At 36.6% G+C, this 18,390-nt stretch overlaps 1 protein-coding gene across 7 annotated transcripts in view; it reads right to left on the bottom strand.

Moving 5' to 3' along the window:
* Positions 1 to 18,390, bottom strand: part of LOC308352374 (putative RNA-binding protein Luc7-like 2) — a 62,399-nt gene that overhangs the window by 25,754 nt on the left and 18,255 nt on the right. For 4 of the 7 annotated variants that reach the window (XM_080818614.1, XM_080818616.1, XM_080818612.1 and 1 more), the window contains one exon: positions 2,339 to 2,437. In XM_080818614.1, coding sequence (XP_080674740.1) covers positions 2,339 to 2,437 — 99 coding nt within the window. Of the gene's footprint in view, positions 1 to 2,338; positions 2,438 to 4,306; positions 4,386 to 18,390 lie in introns of all 7 variants that reach the window. The other 3 variants (XM_080818613.1, XM_080818611.1, XM_080818615.1) reach the window with 1 other exon arrangement.

Genomic DNA, 18,390 nt, shown 5'->3' with positions numbered 1-18,390 from the left:
AAAGCACAGAAAAAAAGGAGAGCATACATAAAATTTTAGCAATTCTTCTTGAGTATATGCAAAATTTTCAATAATTAATTTTTCCATGCTTCTCAAATTTTCCACAATGAAAATGTTACAATCAGGAAAACTTGCTTTCTTTTCAAAGAATAAACCAGTGAGAATTTTAGCAACATCTACATTGTAAAAATCCAATTCAATAAATATATTAAAAACATTTGTCAGGCATATATTAGCATGTCTACAATAAAATAGTAATTTATTTAAAAGTAAATTTTCAAGATTTATTCCCAAGTCAAGCAATTTGGACTTTTATATCTTACTGTACAGAAAGAGAACTAATTTAAAATACAAATGTTTAATTAAAAATAAAATCTTAGCACATAACAGATTCTAGGAATTTCTTGGAAGTAAAAAGCAACAGGTTCATTTAAAAGCTCTTATCTGTAATGATAAAGAAACAGATATTTAGGGACAAATGGGTGGCTCAGTTGGTTAAGCATCTGCCTGCCGCTCAGGTCATAATCCTTAAGTCCTGGGATGGAGCCCCATGTCAGGTTCCCTGCTCAGCGGGAAGTCTGCTTCTCCACAACCAGCACCCTCCCCCCGCGCCCCCCAGCTCGAGTGTGGACTCTCTCAAATAAATAAAAATCTTAAAAAAAAAAAAGCTACTTAGCTCTTTTAATTTAAAATTCATCTTTAAATTCACAAAATAGGTCTATTAAAATTTACTTATGGGAAGATTAAAGGGGGATCTGAAAGCAGTCAGAGGAAAAAGATGTACTCATCAGTACTGTTAGGTCAACTAAGTAGCTATCTGGAAAAATAAAGCTAAATCTGTACCATCTGTACCTCAATTCCTTAGACCAGCATAAATTTAACTTCATTCAAAGATCTAAGTGTATAAAATGAAGCCGTAAAAAATACCAAGAGAAACCATGAGAGACTCTCAACACCTCAGAACAGGGAAGACTCTTTTGAATTAACCCATTAGAAATTTTTAAAGCACTGATAAATGAGACAACTATAAAAATATTCTGCAAGGCCCACAACCACTGAAAGAAAAACAGTTAAATATGGAAAATGACCTAATTATCCATATCGCTATATCTAGGTGATGGTTTCTGCTTTATTTTATGCCCAGATTAAATCAAAATCTAGTTGATTTAAGATGTCTCCCCCAACTGTTCCAGTCCCATATTAAATTATGTTTACATAGATGATACTGTTTTTTTGTTTTGTTTTGTTTGACAGAGAGAGAGAATGCACATGGGCAGGGAGAGAATGAGAGGGAGAGAGAATCTTAAGCAGGCTCCACACCCAGCATGGAACCCTGTGCAGGAGTTGATCTCACAACCCTGAGATCATGATCTGAGCCAAAACCAAGTAGGACACTTAACTGACTAAGCCACCCAGGCACTCCTAATTTTCATTTCTATTAGCAGAAATTCTTAGGAGAGAAATAGATGGAGGTGCCTATTGACTGCTTTACCTTCCGAACTAAGTATTATACCAATTACACCTTACTGTAAAAAGTATCATAAGATGTGTGCTCATCAGTATCTTTTATGTAATACTAATTGGTAAGTTTTATATAAATATAAAAAAAAAGTTTCCCTATTTTTATAACGAACGATTCTGTTTATATAAATAAATCAGATCTTGGGCCTTTAAGGTATGTAAATGGTACCTTTTAATATTTCTTCTATCAGTTTTACATAAAAAACATTGTACTCAATATCCTCTCTCCCTCTATACATAGTCATTGATACAAACAAAAATGAATGTAAAAGTTCTGTAGATTATTAAAGGGCCTTAAATACATTAGAAATTTGTTGTTTACATGTGCTTAAATTGAGGTTTCCTTAATCATCATAACTTTACTGAAACAGTTTTTCAAAAGATTATGTGCACTGCAAGGATTTTTACACATTTTCTTAAACTACCCAGTTTCACCTTATATTTTTTTAAAAATATTGTTAGTCAAGAAAATTCATGGGGCGCATGGGTGGCTCAGTAGGTTAAGCCTTTGCCTTCAACTCAGGTCATGATCTCAGGGTCCTGGGATCAAGCCCCACATCAGGCTTTCTGCTCAGCGGGGAGCCTGCTTCCCCCTCTCTCTGCCTGCCTCTCTGCCTACTTATGATCTCTCTCTCTGTCAAATAAATAAAATAAAATAAAATAAAGAAAATTCATGATCTTACTTAATTTAGTACTGACCTTCAAATAAACACAAAGAAGATAACTTGCTAAGAGCCTTTTCCTATAGAGATATTAATCCATATTCAAAACATTTACTACAAAAAATAATCTAACCCATTAAAGAAAAATCACATACATCAAGTTCAAAGAAAAAATCTTGTTCTTTGGACGCAATTTCATAATCTGCTCTTAAAGCCAGGTCATGAACTTTCAGACATTCTCCAAGATCCATTCTCTGGGGGGTGGAAAAAAGACATATTATTGAAACAGTAAACACATTTTTCAAAACTTCATTAACCACCACAGTACTCTTCAAAGTACATATTAAATCTTACAGATGCTTCTTTATTTATGGACTTTCAAATTACAAAATTTCATAGACAAGCATAAAAGCTGATGTCAGAAAAAAATCCACATCAATTTTGTCTACCAACAGATGGGAACAGTGATTACTTTCGTACTTAAGAACAGACAGACAAGAAAAACTATAAAAATCTGAAAAAGCTTCCAGCTTCTTTATCAAATCAAATTTCACTTAACCTATTAACACAGAAAAGATAACACGTTAGGTTAAAATTAAACTAAAAGAATATGTATATCAAATTTCTGAATTATATCAATATTCTTTGAACATTCTGATTTTCAAATAAAGATGGAGTTCTCAAACATTAGACCAGTAAACTTGATAAGGATTCCAGATAAGACTCCAGGTGAACTAGCAAAAAGAAATTTATTAACACCCAATATAACTTCACAAAAAACTAAAATCCTATTTACAAGCATGTATCAGGGATATAAAATATACTCCCATTGAACCTAGGATCCTCCTACTTAGAATTCCAATTAGACATTATTTACCAAATTGGGTTTTCCCCTGAGACCAAAATTCCTAAAAATCCACCCATTTTTACATTATCTGGGCAACTGGTAAGATCTTTCAGGAAATCCTTTAAGGGGAAAATTGAGGGGAAAAAATTGGGCTGGATGCAAAGATATTTACAGATGTGATTAATGGAGATCCAAGTAAAACAGATTTTCCAACTGCAAGTATGCTATCCTATCAAATAGAATTTCTCAGAATTGCTCAAAGGTTGGTAAAAAGAGAATACAATAATTTGAAAAGGTATAGTAAATATGGCCTTTGGTTTTGTTACACAAACTATGCATGAAGTACGACAAACATTATAGTAGTAAAGTCATTCCTTCAGTTAACTGTGTACCCATTTGTGCCATGTGGTAGGGACACAGAGCTAACTGACACAGATACATACAGTCTCTGACCTCATGGAGTTGACATTTAGAAGAGGGAAATAAGTAATTAACCATAATTGTGTCTCTGAATACAGTTAAGAGGTTTAATAAAACAGTAACCCTCCCATTATGATGGGAGGCTGCTTGGAGATCAGAGGAGGTCTTTCTCAAGAGGATACATTTAAACTGGATTTAAAATGTGTGAGGAGTGCTCACTTCGGCAGCACATATACTAAAATGTGTGAGGAAGCAAACTAACCTTAGGAAAAGCTAAGAAAAGAATCCTTGAGGTTTTATAGAAGATTTACTCTTTTTAAAAAAAAAAAAAAAAAAAAAAGCCAGTGTCAAGCAGAGGGATGTTTCTAGCAGCAAAAAACAGAATAGAACAATCACTGGCACATAGGTCTGGGCCTTAAGCTTTGTTATGTAAGTACATAGAAATGACTCTGTCTTAACTTTTTGGCCAACAACCTAGATACAACAAAGGATATGAAAGTCTATTTTGTACAATATCCCAAGCTAAAAAAAAAAAAATAGTGAATTCACTGGATTAAGATTCAAAAGAATTGGGGCACCTGGTTAGCTTAGTTGGAAGAGCATGTGACTCTTGATTTCGGGGTTGTGAGTTTGAGACCCAAGTTATATGTGGAGATTACTTAAAAATAAACTTGAAAAAAAATTTTAAGATTCAAAAGAATTGACAGATCAGGTAAAATTTCTCAAAAATACGAAGTCTTATATCTAAGAAGACAAATTTACAAATAGCTATGAGCAGAAAATTAAGACAAATTTAAAAACATACTAGTCAAGAATAAGAGTTATAATGTGGCATGATTGAGATAAATTAACTTACAGGACATAGTATGAACAAAGTAAGAATCTCTTGCTGAAGGCTGGCAAACACCTCTCTTCCAAAAGATACATTCTGTGTGCTACACATTTCAAAGGGATATAAATAAGTTAGACCAAGTGTTTCAAAACCAAGCTATACAAAAAAAGCCGGAGGACAGATGCAATTAGCCAAGAAAAATCAAAATGTGAACCTAGACCTCAATCAACTAAAGAACTTTTCAACATGAAGCAGAAAAAGATCTTAATATTGCTCCAAAGGACTTCAGAGTCAGATTTTAACTTTCTCTCAAATTAAAAACATAAACCAAAAAACCCCCACCAACTTTCTAATGATCAAAGCTTTCCAAAGACAGAATACACTTCCTGAAGAGTTAGTGAATTCCCAGATAACTGGAAGATCCCAGTATAGTTTAGACAACCATTTTTCTAAGACACTGAGCAAAGAACTGAACTGTTAAAGTAGCTTCCTCTTCCCAACTCTGACATTTTATGATTATCTTAAAAAAAAAAAAAAAAAGGCTTTTCTGTTAAACTCTACTACCTGGGTTACTAATTACATAAAAGAATGAATGTGAGAATGTAGACAATGTCTCCAAAGTTATCCTTTGGGAATAGTAAGGAATATTCACCAGTATTATAAGTTATCATCCCACTAATGGCTCTCATGTATCACTGCTGCTGAGTATGCTGAGATTCTTCCAGGCCCCACTTCTTCCTCTCATAAGTGTATGGATTAATTAAGTCTTCCAGTGACATTAAGCAGCAACTGAAACTTGCTATGGATGTGTGGAAATTCAAAACTGCTTATTAAGCAACATTTTTAAGAAGTTAAAATGTAATGCTCCTAAAATATGCAGGAAAATAAGATAGTAATGAAAGAGCTGCAAAATACATCGTTACCATCTCTGCTACACCAGCCTGTGTGTGTGTGTGTGTGTGTAAGTAGGCTCCATGCCCCAAGTGGAGTTTAAACTCATGACCTCATGACCAAGAGCTGAATGCTCTACCAACAGAAGTCAACCAGCTGCCCCATCAAGTGTGTCTCTTAACTGGTATCTTAATACTCTCTCCAACAATTCCCTCTACACATGTTTTTCTATAGTTAGAGTTGGTAATGGGAAGCTACACTCATTTCTTAAAATGTTATGATGCCAGTTGGGAATGCCACTGATCCAATACAGTGGTTTTTAACCTAGACCCGGGGTAATAATATTGATGCAAGCTTTTGAAAACAGGTACAAGCCTACCCTCCAAAGACAGAGCTGTAAAAGCCTCCCAGGTGTTTTTTTTTTAATTAATTCATTTTAATAAACATACAATGTATTTTTATCCTCAGGGGTACAGGTCTGTGAATCGCCAGGTTTACACCTTTCACAGCACTCATCATAGCCCATACCCTCCCCAATGTCCATATACCCACCACCCTCTCCCACCCCCGTCCCCCCTCCTCCCAGCAGCCCTCAGTCTGTTTTTTGAGATTGAGTCTTTTATGGTTTGTCTCCCTCCCGATCCCATCTTCTTTCATTTTTTCTTTTCCTACCTCCCCCCAACCCCCCCACATTGCATCTCCACTTCCTCATATCAAAGAGATCATATGATAGTTGTGTTTCTCCGACTGACTTATTTCGCTAAGCATGATACCCTCTAGTTCCATCTCCCAGGTGTTTTTAATGTACAGTGTTAGGAACCACTCACTGATCTAGTTTTATTCCTAATCTACAGACAAAGGAACCGGAGCCCAGAAAGACACTTATTCTAGATACTTACTGGGAAATCTGGTTACAGTGATTTCTAGGTCTAATGCCCCTTCTGTTTTACCATGCTATGCTAGTGTTCTGCACAGAGCAGATACCCAAAGCAGTTGTCTAACTGCCTTTCCCCCAGTTAACTCCCTTATCTTTATCCCCCTGCTTAACTAGATTTCCAATCTGTTCTCAATAAAAATTTAAAAGGAGGGCACCTGGGTGGTTCATTGGGTTAAAGCCTCTGCCTTCGGCTCAGGTCATGACCCCGGGGTCATGACCCCGGGGTCCTGGGATCCAATCCTGCATCACGTTCTCTGCTCAACAGGGAGCCTGCTTGCTGCTCTCTTTCTGCCTGCCTCTCTGCCTACTTGTGATCTCTGTCAAATAAAGAAAGAAAATCTTTAAAAAAATAAATTACAAAAAAAATAAAAAATAAAAAATAAAAAAATAAATTACAAAATAAACCTAAGAGGAGGGGCGCATCTGAGTGGCTCAGTCATTAAGTGTCTGCCTTCGGCTCAGGTCATGATCCCAGGGTCCTCTAAGATCAAGCCCCATCATCGGGCTCCCTGCTCAGCGGGAAGCCTGCTTCTCCCTCTCCCACTCCCCCTGCTTGTGTTTCCTCTCTTCCTGTGTCTCTGTCAAATAAATAAAATCTTAAAACAACAACAACAACAACAACAAAACTCTAAAGGGAATATACAAATCTTGTCTGTTTAACCTGAACATCACTGTTGCCCACCCATACTGGCAGGAATTCTAGACTTTTCCTCTGCTTTACCATTAAACTTCCATCAACCAACCAACCAAAGGGAAAAACCCAACTCTTTGGGTCAAGAACAAAATGAACACCAAAAAGGACACAACTCACAATTATACCACTGGTGTTAAGGTGGAGTTTTGGTAAGAGGATGAAATTTAGAGGGGGAGGGTGGATGTATGCCTTGGAGGGGAATTTGCACGAGGAGGAAATTTTTACTACCTCACCAGAATGTGAGCTCCACAAAGACCAAGTGTTTTTTTGTTTGTTTGTTTGTTTGCTTTATCTATACGTAGTTTGCCCGGTATACAAGATGTTTAAGAAATATTTGTTGAAAGAAACTGGTAAAAGAGGACAAATGACATGTGGCATAGTGAGCCCTGAGGTTAACAAGCAAGTGTGGTCAAGATCCAACTGAGTACAAAACTGATCTGAGTTCTGGAGGGGAAGGTCTTCTTCACTTCTCCATGGATTATCAATTTTGCTGGGACTTCTTTCCTTCCTAAGTACTTTATGCTACTCTCCTCCAGAAGGTAGACCACTTGGACTTGACACTACCCTGGGCCATGAGCTCTGCAGCATTCCAGTCTAGACTAGCTTACAAAAGTAGATTTGCAGGGCGCCAAAATCCTAAGAGGAAGGGCCTAGCTATAATTTTTTTTTTCTTTTGGCCTGGAATAGCCTCAGTGCTTATTCTTTGGGGATCTAGCAGGACAGTAGGTATATACAAATTTTCAGAATTCTAGATACTAGTCATCTATTTTCCTCTCTATCCATACCATCGTGACTAAACACATACTCTGGCACTGTCATACACACAGGGAATATTTAAAATAAAGAACAATGGGGCACCTGGGTGGCTCAGTGGGTTAAAGCCTCTGCCTTTGGCTCAGGTCATGGTCCCAGGGTCCTGGGATCGAGCCCTGCATCCGGCTCTCTGCTCAGCGGGGAGCCTGCTTCCTCCTCTCTCTGCCTACCTCTCTACCTACTTGTGATCTGTCTGTCAAATAAATAAATAAAATCTGGAAAAAAAAAAAATCTTTGGGGCGCCTGGGTGGCTCAGTGGGTTAGGGCCTCTGCCTTCAGCTCGGGTCATGATCCCAGGTCCTGGGATCGAGCCCCGTGTCAGGCTCTCTGCTCAGCGGGGAGCCTGCTTCCTCCTCTCGCTCTGCCTGCTTCTCTGCCTACTTGTGATCTCTGTCTGTCAAATAAATCAATGGAATCTTTAAAAATAAATAAATAAATCTTTTTAAAAATAAAATAAAGAACAAGCAAGCCAAAGTAAACACAACTACCTGCCAATGTAAAAGTGAGGGAAGGGTAAGTGTGTCCGTGTTAAGGCTCTTCAAGACCGCAGTCATCTAATTAAAAAGCCACCACAAAGGGAACCATGATAGAACCACACTATGACCAATTATGGACCAATCCTCAAGAACCTAATCAATCCTGACTTTATCACTGACGGTTCAATAGTGCTTTGAACGCTCAGTGCACAGATACCTGCTGCTGCTTCTTTTGTAAAATAAATGAGCTTCAAACAGAACATAATACAAAGTTTGGCTATTTTAACTTATAATGGCTCTATCTGTAATGAAATCCACAGGGAGAGTTTTTGAATTTTTAAATTTAATAAGTAATTTACTTCATAATTACATTCTTCCCACAAGTTTATTTATGGCATTTTAATTAAAAGACACCTAAATTCTTAGATTGTAAATGGGGAAAATGTTTATTTTTAATTGGAAAAATTCAGTTCTGCATTTTTGTCTTCTCCATCCTAAATATATTTCCCTTGTGAAGTCGTCTAATTCTGAAAACTTCTCTTACAACCTCTTAGCATTTTTGTATTACATTTTACTGTTTAACAAAGTTGATTCTGTTAAGTGCTTTTCTAAGTGTTCTTCTGAAATTTGAAAAATGAACATTATCTCCTCAAACTGACTTTAAGCTTCATGAGGAAAATAGTTTCTCTTATTTTTTCCCTCCTACATAAAAGACCAGGTTTTATACAACCCATCACTACTAAATAAATGTGATGATTTAACTAAGGAATTCTACTTCTAAGAACTTGAAGAAACAATGAAGTAAGTACACAAAGGTAAATGGACAAAACTTTAACAATGATGTTTTAGAGCGTAGGGTCTTAACTGAATTATGGAATAGTCATACAACACATTATTTAGCCATTAGAAATTATCATCTTGATACGAAATGGAGAAAATAGATAGCAAAGAAAAACATAATAAAATGCCATTTTTTCATGTACAGATTTTCAGATTCATGTGCAGACACTGCTGTGAAGCTGGTCTGATATTGGTTGTATTATTCTTACACTCAGAAAAAAGTCAATAAAGCCACCTGAATTTTGGAGGAAAAAAATTAAGTAACAGAACAGAGGCATGCAGAAATTATACATCAAAATCAACAAATAAATATGGTATTAGAGTAGAGCAAATAAAAAGGTTGACCTACACATCTGAGTGTACTGCCAGTTATAAACTAATGGCTGTAGTATGTTAATGCATGAAATAGTGATAGAAACTGGGCATTGTAACTACTTCAAAAATGGTAAATATTCTTGCTTTGTTGTATTTACTCAGACCAATGAGCTAGATCCTAAAGGGAATTATAAAACACGGTAAGAAGATAATCTCTGCTATCAAGGAGTTTATATTCTCAATGAAAAAAATGGAGACATTAAAATAACAGTTGCAAATACATACACAGATGCACATGCAAAGATTTTATTGCCAGACTGCGCACCAAAACCAAAAACTATTAACACGATAATAGTCACTGAATAAATAATTTAGGAAACAGCCATATTACAAAATATTATGTAGGCACATTTTAAAAATACAGACCACTGATTTGGAAACTTCTCCAAGACAAGTGAAAAAAAAAAAATCAAACATAATACCGTTTGTTAGAACTTGCACATGTACACACACACACACAGGAGAGTGAAAAAGGTACATTAAATTGTTGACAGGCTTTATGTCTGGGATGGGGGATGATATATAATGGAAAATACTCATGTTTTATGCTTTTTCCACTTTTACTTAAAAACTTTATTGTCTAAGTAATAAAGTAAGGACAGACTGGGTACTCAGCAACTCAGAAGACCTCCCTAACATCTTATTATCCATTTAACTCTGAAAAATTCATTTAATTTCTCTGAACTTCTCTTTTCTCAAATATTTCAGGATTGCTGCACCAATCAAATTACAGATTCTGACTAGACTGTTGAAGATTTTGAACATGTATCAATATGCAGAATTTTCTCTAAAGGCAAAGAAGAATGCTTGACTATTTGGGCAGAAATAGGATACAATGAAATCTGTATTTTAGAACACATATTTTATTAACACCATATTACTGGATGGACTGACAAGAAGAAAGAGGTCAAGGGCAGAACAGGCTATGAGGACAAGCCAGAAATAAAGTCATAGGGTCAAATCAGAAAAAAAAAAAAGAAAGCAGGTGATGGAGGTAAAACAGAGTGCTACAGAAGAATGAAAGCATTTTAAAGATGGGAAGGATCTCTCAAATCATCAATTCCATCACCTTTCTACAACAATGAAGTCAAGGCTCAGAGAAGTCATAAGATCACAAGTCTAAGATTATAAGCAGGCAGGAGCACAGTAAAAATTTAAATCCAGTCCTTAATATAGTTCAGTATCCTCTCAATGAACTAATTAAATGCAACTATCGAGTACCCAATTAACTAACTGGAAATGAAGTGCAGAGAGGAAAAGATCAGGAGTACTTCCAGCATGAGCAACAAAGAGCATCAAGAGAAATGACTAAATCAAATGGAAGAGTTGGTCTGTGAAGGAAATGTTTTGTTCTGGACATGCTGAAGGTGATGTAACAACAGGAAATCTAAGCACCAGTGTCCAGTATGGCACAGATATAATACTTCGTTCAGTAAAGGCTTGCTTTATCCAATTAAGTTTTCCAAGCAGACAGTTTTACATATTCCTCCATAGAGTTACAGCTCAAGTATTCTTCTAGGAGCCCCTCTTTAACAAATTATATAGGAACCCCAAATCTGCCCTTCCTAAGTCAATTTATTAACAATGGAAATACTTTAAAGTATTTTTCTAAAAGATTTTATTTATTTTTCTGAGAGAGAGAGATCACAAGTAGGCAGAGAGTCAGGAAGAGGGAGAAGCAGACTCCCTGCTGAGCAAGGACCACCCCCTCCTCCCCCACACCATGTGGGGTTCCATCCCAGGACCCTGAGATCATGACCGAGCTGAAGGCAGACATTTTACCAAGTGAGGCACCCAAATAAACAAAACCTAAGATAGACAGACAGACAGAAAGAATAGAAAAGTATTTTTAAAGAACAGTACCACCTGTAAGATCACAGTATACTGCCAGAGGGAAATTTAATGAGGGAGAAGATGAGGAAGAATACTTGAGAGTAACAGTATAAATTCCTATTATCATACTTATGATTTAAAAACAAACCCCCCCAAAAAAACAAAAAACAAAAAACATACTCCACTGCTTCATAATTTTAACTTTCTAAAAACCACTTTCATTAGAGCAATAGTTTCACTGTTCTCTAACCTGGTTTTAATCCTTTTATTTATTTATTTACACTGCTTAGTTTGTTTAAAATAGTCATTCTTCCCATGTGTCATTTTATTATGTTTTCTTACACTATTTTAAGAGCCTCAAGAAAAGGTTGAAAGACATCAAAATACAACAATAATTTAGACAAAGTACAAAAATAGCAAGGAATCGAAGGATAGTGATATTGGTAAAGTACTAAAAAGAATGCACACCAGTTGAAGAAAAAGTGAAACAACGACATGACAGCAGGACAGAGCATGGGAAATACAAAGCCCTGGCTGACCACGTGAATCCTTCCACATGCCCTCAAATGCCAATGCTATTTTCTAAAACACAAGTCACCCACACTTTGATTCTCACTTCTTGCATCATTAACTTCCTTCCTATTTGTAAAATCTCTCTTCTATGTTCAACGTTTGATTCAAGCCCCAGCTCATTAACAAGAGAAAGCCCAGTATAATATGGAAAAAGCCTTGAAATAATAAAACCTGAGTACGCATTCAAGTTATGCCACATTGTCTTAAAATAGAAATTATGGTATGTCTTTCCTAATTCTAATCCTGGCTTTCAAATGAACAAGTCCAACACAAATGATGGGTGAAGAGGAAAATGGGCACACTGGGCACGCAGAGATTAGTTCCTGCTTTCTGCCACTTCCCATTTATTAACTGCTCATTCCCATTTATATGTTCCACTTCCAAGTCCATTTTTCCCTGAGTGGATAAATAATAAAGCTCTTCTTCTAGCTTTTAATATTGTTTTTGAAGAACATAGCATGAGATATTTTCTTATTCATCCCAAACCAAGATATGCAAAGATATCTAGATAACATTAAAACAAAAGTCCCTGGGGCACCTTGGTGGCTCAGTTGGTTAAGCATCTGCCTTTGGCTTGGTCATAATTTCAGGGTCCTGGGATCAGGTCCAGCATCCGGTTCCCTGCTCAGTGGGGAGTATGCTTCTCTCTCTCTCTCTCCCTCTACCCCTCCACCCAGTTTGTGCTCTCTCTATCGCATGCTCTCAAATAAATAAAATCTATTAAAAAAAAAAAAGTCCTTGCCCTAGAAAGACAATGCTAATTGAGAAGAGAGAACACATATATAAACAATAAAAACTAACGAATGCCTATTCAGTAGGATGGAGAGCAGGCGCTACACTGGGGTTCAGAGGCTAAAAGGCTATAGGTTCACACAATCACATGTAGCAAGCCAGGCAGGATTTAAATGTGTAAAAAAGAAAAAAATTACTTCAGCAGGAGAAAAAGAGGTAACCTAAAATGGCAATCGTGCTAGGGAAGGAAAACAGTGAGATAACAATGAATAAATCAGTCTGGTAAAAAATAGGAATTTTTCAAGGATTTATTCATTCAAGAAAGAGGCAGACTAGGCTAAGGATTTTGGATTTTTGGCCATATGTACAATAAGTAGGAAAACACCAAAAGTTTTGTGAGGAAGCAACATATAAGTTCATTCCTGCTCAGAAATGACTGGCTTAAGTTTCTTAACAGTTCTATCTCTTCAAATGTCACTTCATCAGAACAGTTTTCTCTAACCACCCTGGACCACTGTTTCAGACAGTCTAAGTTACCTAACCATGCTTTTTTTGGTCTTAGAAACTTAAATCATGACCTGAAATCACATTAGTTTTCACTTAGTTGTTTGTCTCTGACATCAGAATGCTAGCTCCCACCACTTAAAGAAGAAACCCGTGTTCACTTCTGTATCCCCAACACAGCACACAGTAGGTCCTAAGTACTTGTGAAGTGAATGAATGAATGAGTGAATGAGTGAATGAATGCTGATCTCAGCCATCAGTACCACTCCCAGAGATGAAAAAATAAATCAACTTTTTAAAAAAAATTTTTTTATTTATTTCACAGAGATACACAGCACAAGTAGGCAGAGGGGCAGGGAGGGGGGCACGCAGGGGGAGAGGAAGCAGGCTCTCTGCGGAGCAGGGAGCCTGATGATCCCAGGACCCTGGGATCATGACCTGAGCCAAAGGCAGCCGCTTAACCCACTGAGTCACCCAGGCACTTCAAACAAATCACTTTTTAAAGAGAAATTCTTTGTTAACTTTTACTGTGAATTCTCTTTACTTTCTCCATTCAGCCTACCTTCCTCACCTTCTTTTTCTATTTCTTCCTTAATTTCGGTATTACTTAAATTTCATTATTCCAAGCACTACAATAAATACCATAAAAGGAAAAAAAGAAACATAAAAACCAAAATGTGGAAAATTTACAAATTACATTATCCAAATACATTAATATATATGCCTGTATTTTTTGATCTTATAGACTAGTAATGTCTATGGGACAATAAACATTCACAATGTTTTACTGTATATGGGTCAAAATAAAACACCAACTGCCTTTACAAGTTCCCTTAATGAATGAGAATCATCAAACTAAAAAGTATTTCAGTAAGTCATCTGTCTTGCCACCTGTACATCAAGGTAAAATTCATCAGTTTAAAAAATATTTCCAGTGATTGGGACGCCTGGGTGGCTCAGTTGGTTAAGCCGCTGCCTTCGGCTCAGGTCATGATCCTGGGGTCCCAGGATCGAGTCCCACATCAGGCTCCTTGCTCGGCGGGGAGCCTGCTTCCTCCTCTCTCTCTGCCTGCCTCTCTGCCTGCTTGTGTGTACTCTCTCTCTCTGACAAATAAATAAAATCTTAAAAAAAAAAAAAAAATATTTCCAGTGATAGAGAATCTGGGACTCTGCTTGATGTTTATGGTTAATCCCCTGGTACGGTAAGAAAAAATACTTGTTTTAAGGTTTCATTTATTATCATGCGCTTGCTCTGTGTTCATTGTTTACATCCTCCAAATGATGCATTTATAACTACTCCACTCTCTCTTTTTCACTGAATAGCCTCAGAGACACACTAGTTTCTTCAGACTTGTTAAAATACAGTTTATAGAACTGTACACATCTCTAAAACAGATCTGAAGAGTTCTGGGAATACTCAGAGGATGATCTGAGGTTCTCAGGTAATGAGCATTTATTGAGAATCACTGTACAGAAAAATATGACACCAAAATATGTTAATGAAGTACCAAACTATGAGAAACAATCTGCCTTATATAACAATGACTTCCAGATCTTATTCTACTGTGCCTGGGAGTAATTGATCTTTACTATTTTATATTGCTTCAAGATTCATCCTATCAGATAGGTACAAGAGTTAAAATTCGCTTCAAAATACCAAACAAGGATGTTAAGTGATTATAAATAAGGTAGCTTTGTGGTCAAGATTTACTGAAGCTGGTGTATGGGTACATGTAGTTCATTATACAATTCTACTTCTATTTATAGTCAAAATTTTCTATTACAGAAGTTAAAGATTCAGGGTGCCTGGGTGGCTCACTCATCAAGCGGTCTGCCTTCAGCTCAGGTCGTGATTCCAGGGTGCTGAGACTGAGTCTGGCATCAGGCTTCTTGCTCAGCAGGGAGCCTGCTTCTCCCTCTACCACTTTCCCTGCTTGTGTGCACCCTAAGCATGCACCCTCTCTCTGACAAATAAAATCTTAAAAAATAAAAAAAACATCTTTAAAAAAATCACTTCCATAAGCCTAAAGTATATAAAATGAATGACTATAAGATTATTTAGTAGGGCAGAAAAAAGTTTCCCAAAGGCATACGCACCCTAAGTTGAATAGTTCAGGGTATTTGTGCGCCTATTTGCCAAGAGTGCTATCAACAATATTGAGGGCTTGGTTTTTAAAGTTTAATAGCAAAGTTTAATTACTCACTGGGAAGCTTTTACTGTGCCTCTGACTTCCTAGACACCAAAGGTGTTTTGGTTTAAGTAACCTCTAGAAAATGCTTATTAAAGGAATGCATTTTTGTAATTGAAGAATAAAACACAAATCGCAAAATCTGTTTAATAAAAGGACATAAAATATACTTCAAAAGCCAAAACTAGGGACACCTGGGTGGCATCAGTGAGTTGGGAGTCTGCCTTTGCCTCAGGTCAGATCTCAGGGTCCTAGGATAGACTCTCAGCGGAGAGTGCTTCTCCCTCATCCTGCTGTTCCCTTGCTATTACACATTCTCTCCCTCCAACAAATAAAAAAATAAAATCTTAAAAAAAAAAAAAGCCAAAACTGGTAAAACTGAGGGTGCATTAAAACTGGCATTTTTACAAATTGCGCAGCTCTCGAAATTTACTTGTCATGTAAATTGAAAAGAAAAAAAAAAAATGAAGCCAGTTATCTGGACTGATGCTAAGAACTGCTAAAAAAAATACGAAAATAGGGGCGCCTCGGTGGCTCGGTGGTTGTGAAATAAATAAAAAAATAAAATAAAATAAAAAATAAATATAAAATATAAATATAAAAATAAAAAATATAAAATAAAAAAATCTTTAAAAAAAACAAACAAAAAAACTCAAGGCCAAATTATAAATAAGGTTTAAAAAAAAAGATTTTATTTATTTATTTGACAGACAGAGATCACAAGTAGGCAGAGAAGCAGGCAGAGAGAGAGGAGGAAGCAGGCTCCCCGCTGAGCAGAGAGCCCGATGCAGGGCTCCATCCCAGGCTCCTGGGATCATGACCTGAGCCGAAGGCAAAGGCTTTAACCCTGAGCCACCCAGGCGCCCCTACTGCTGTCATTATTTAGATAAGCAACTCAACAAACCCAAGACACTCTCCAGCACCTTACGTGTTAAAAAGTAACACATTTCCCACTAACAATCGTTAATTTTTCAAACTCAGGTTAGTTTTGTAACAGACTTATTTAGTGTTTTACTTTGGGTGGACTGTACTCATTCAACACAATGGAGGGACACTGTTCTAGATGCTGAGGACATAGCACTGAACAAAATATGCCTGCCCTTATTATGAAACTTACATTCTAGGGTCTGGTTGAGAAAATTCTGCGGTTTCTTTCTTTCTTATACTTATTCTGCTTCTCCATACTCCCACGGCTCTTTTACATATGTACTAGCAAAGAGACTTCAACAGTTTTAAAGTTCAGGCTTGTATGTATCCAAGTAACCGATTTTAGACCAGCCCTTAAACAGAATAGTTTAGAGAAACAATAAGGGACTTTGAACAGTTAGTAAAAACTGCACTTCAGCTAAAAACCAGAACCTTTTAGGGCACCATAAAATCAACAGAGAATTTTTGACAACTAATATTCCTACTCAATCACTTCAAAAAGGCAGAAAAAGTTTTTACTTTATCTTTGTCTCTATTTCTCAATTTTGAACTTTATTTTTTTATAGCTTTTTTTTTAGATTATTTATTAAGCTATTTGACAGAGTGAGACACAGCGAGAGAGGCAACACAAGCAGGGGGAGTGGGAGAGTGAGAAGCAGGCTTTCTGACGAGCAAGGAGCCCGATGCGGGTCTCAATCCCAGGGCTCTGGGATCATAACCTGAGCCAGAGGCAGATGCTTAACGACTGAACCACCCACATGTCCCTCAATTTTAAACTTTCAATTCAATTTCTGAGCAGCAGAATCTCTTTTTAAACAAAATTTCATGGAAAATCCCTATACCTGTAATGTGTAAAATCCTATTGAAATAGGAAAGACTGGCCAGTCCCCATAGGGCATGAAATGCCTCCAAGGATGCTTCAGAAACATTTGAAAGTCACTGACCTAAGTAACTGTGCTATCTAAAAAACTAACAAAAACCACAAAAACATTTTTTAAAGTATTTAGATTTAAATACCTCTAAGATTCCTGTGTATAATATACTGTAATTCTCTGTGAGACATCTGACAAGCACAATTTCTCTGAGCCTTAATTTTTCCCACCTATGAAATGATGACCTTACATTACAACACATGATGGTCTGTCAACCCTACAATTATACTTGATGAAGGCTGTAATAAAATTAGCAGTGGCCATTTCTGATTTCAGGACAGGCACATCATGAGAGTATACATTTTCACCTCTGCAGACCTCAATTTCAAGCTTCTGTTACCATCTCTGCTTTATATTTAATGCCTCTAAATTATTACTACTACAGGGCACCTGGCTCAGTTGCTAGGCGTCTGCCTTCGGCTCAGGTCATGATCCTAGGGTCCTGAGATGGAGCCCCGCACTGCGCTCCCTGCTCAGTGGGGAGTCTGGTTCTCCCTTTCTCACTCCCCCTGCTTGTGTTCCCTCTTTCGCTGTGTCTCTCTCTATCAAATAAATAAATAAAATCTTTAAAAATAAGTAAATAAATAAATAAATATATAAATAAAAATATTACTACTATACACCTTTTTCCCAGATCACAAGAAGCTAAATCTGAAAGGGGGTGCTGCCTACTCTTTGCACAGTGACTAGAATAAGAAACTAAGTGTGCCAAAAGGAGGAAAAGAATGAGACTTAAAACAATATTCTCAATGACTAAGGGAATAACAAGCCTTTGAAATAAAGAAGCTTCCTCAGCTACAAGAAAAGTCATGCTTATAAAAACCATAACCCAAAAATACATATGTACAATTATTTTCACTCTCTATTCTACATCTGACCTCCTGACTTATTAACTTATGAATCAGTTATACCAGAGTATCAGACTAATGAAAGGTAAAATATTATGGAGCATTTTTCACCAAACTGAATTCCAAAAATACTTCATACAATAGTTAGTCATGACTGCATTTTTAGAAATCAGACTTTCCATCTCCAAAAATGCCAGAAAATACATTTCTGTGTATTCTTCTGCTAAATAATTTAGTATATTGGTGAGTCATATTCTGCTGTAAGTGACAGATCTCAGGAAAAGGGTAAACTTTAGTTAGTCAACAAAGAAAAAACATTATAAAATCAAGTTACAATTCAGTTCTTTTCACCTAACATGTTAAAAAAGAAAGAAAAAGAGAAACAGGCATTTCAACATAAAGAGGTATGAACTGTTAGATTGTGCCCAAAAAGTAGTTCTAGAGAGAGACTGGTTGCTAAGTAAGTCATAAGCCTGTAATTATAAACCATTTGTACACAGGATGAACTGTTATAAATAGCTTTTTCCTAATAAGGGTCATGCAA

This window comes from Martes martes (assembly GCF_963455335.1).
Source record: "Martes martes genome assembly, chromosome: 11".
NCBI classification, from domain to species: domain Eukaryota; kingdom Metazoa; phylum Chordata; class Mammalia; order Carnivora; family Mustelidae; genus Martes; species Martes martes.
This window is presented reverse-complemented; position numbering and strand designations above follow the sequence as displayed.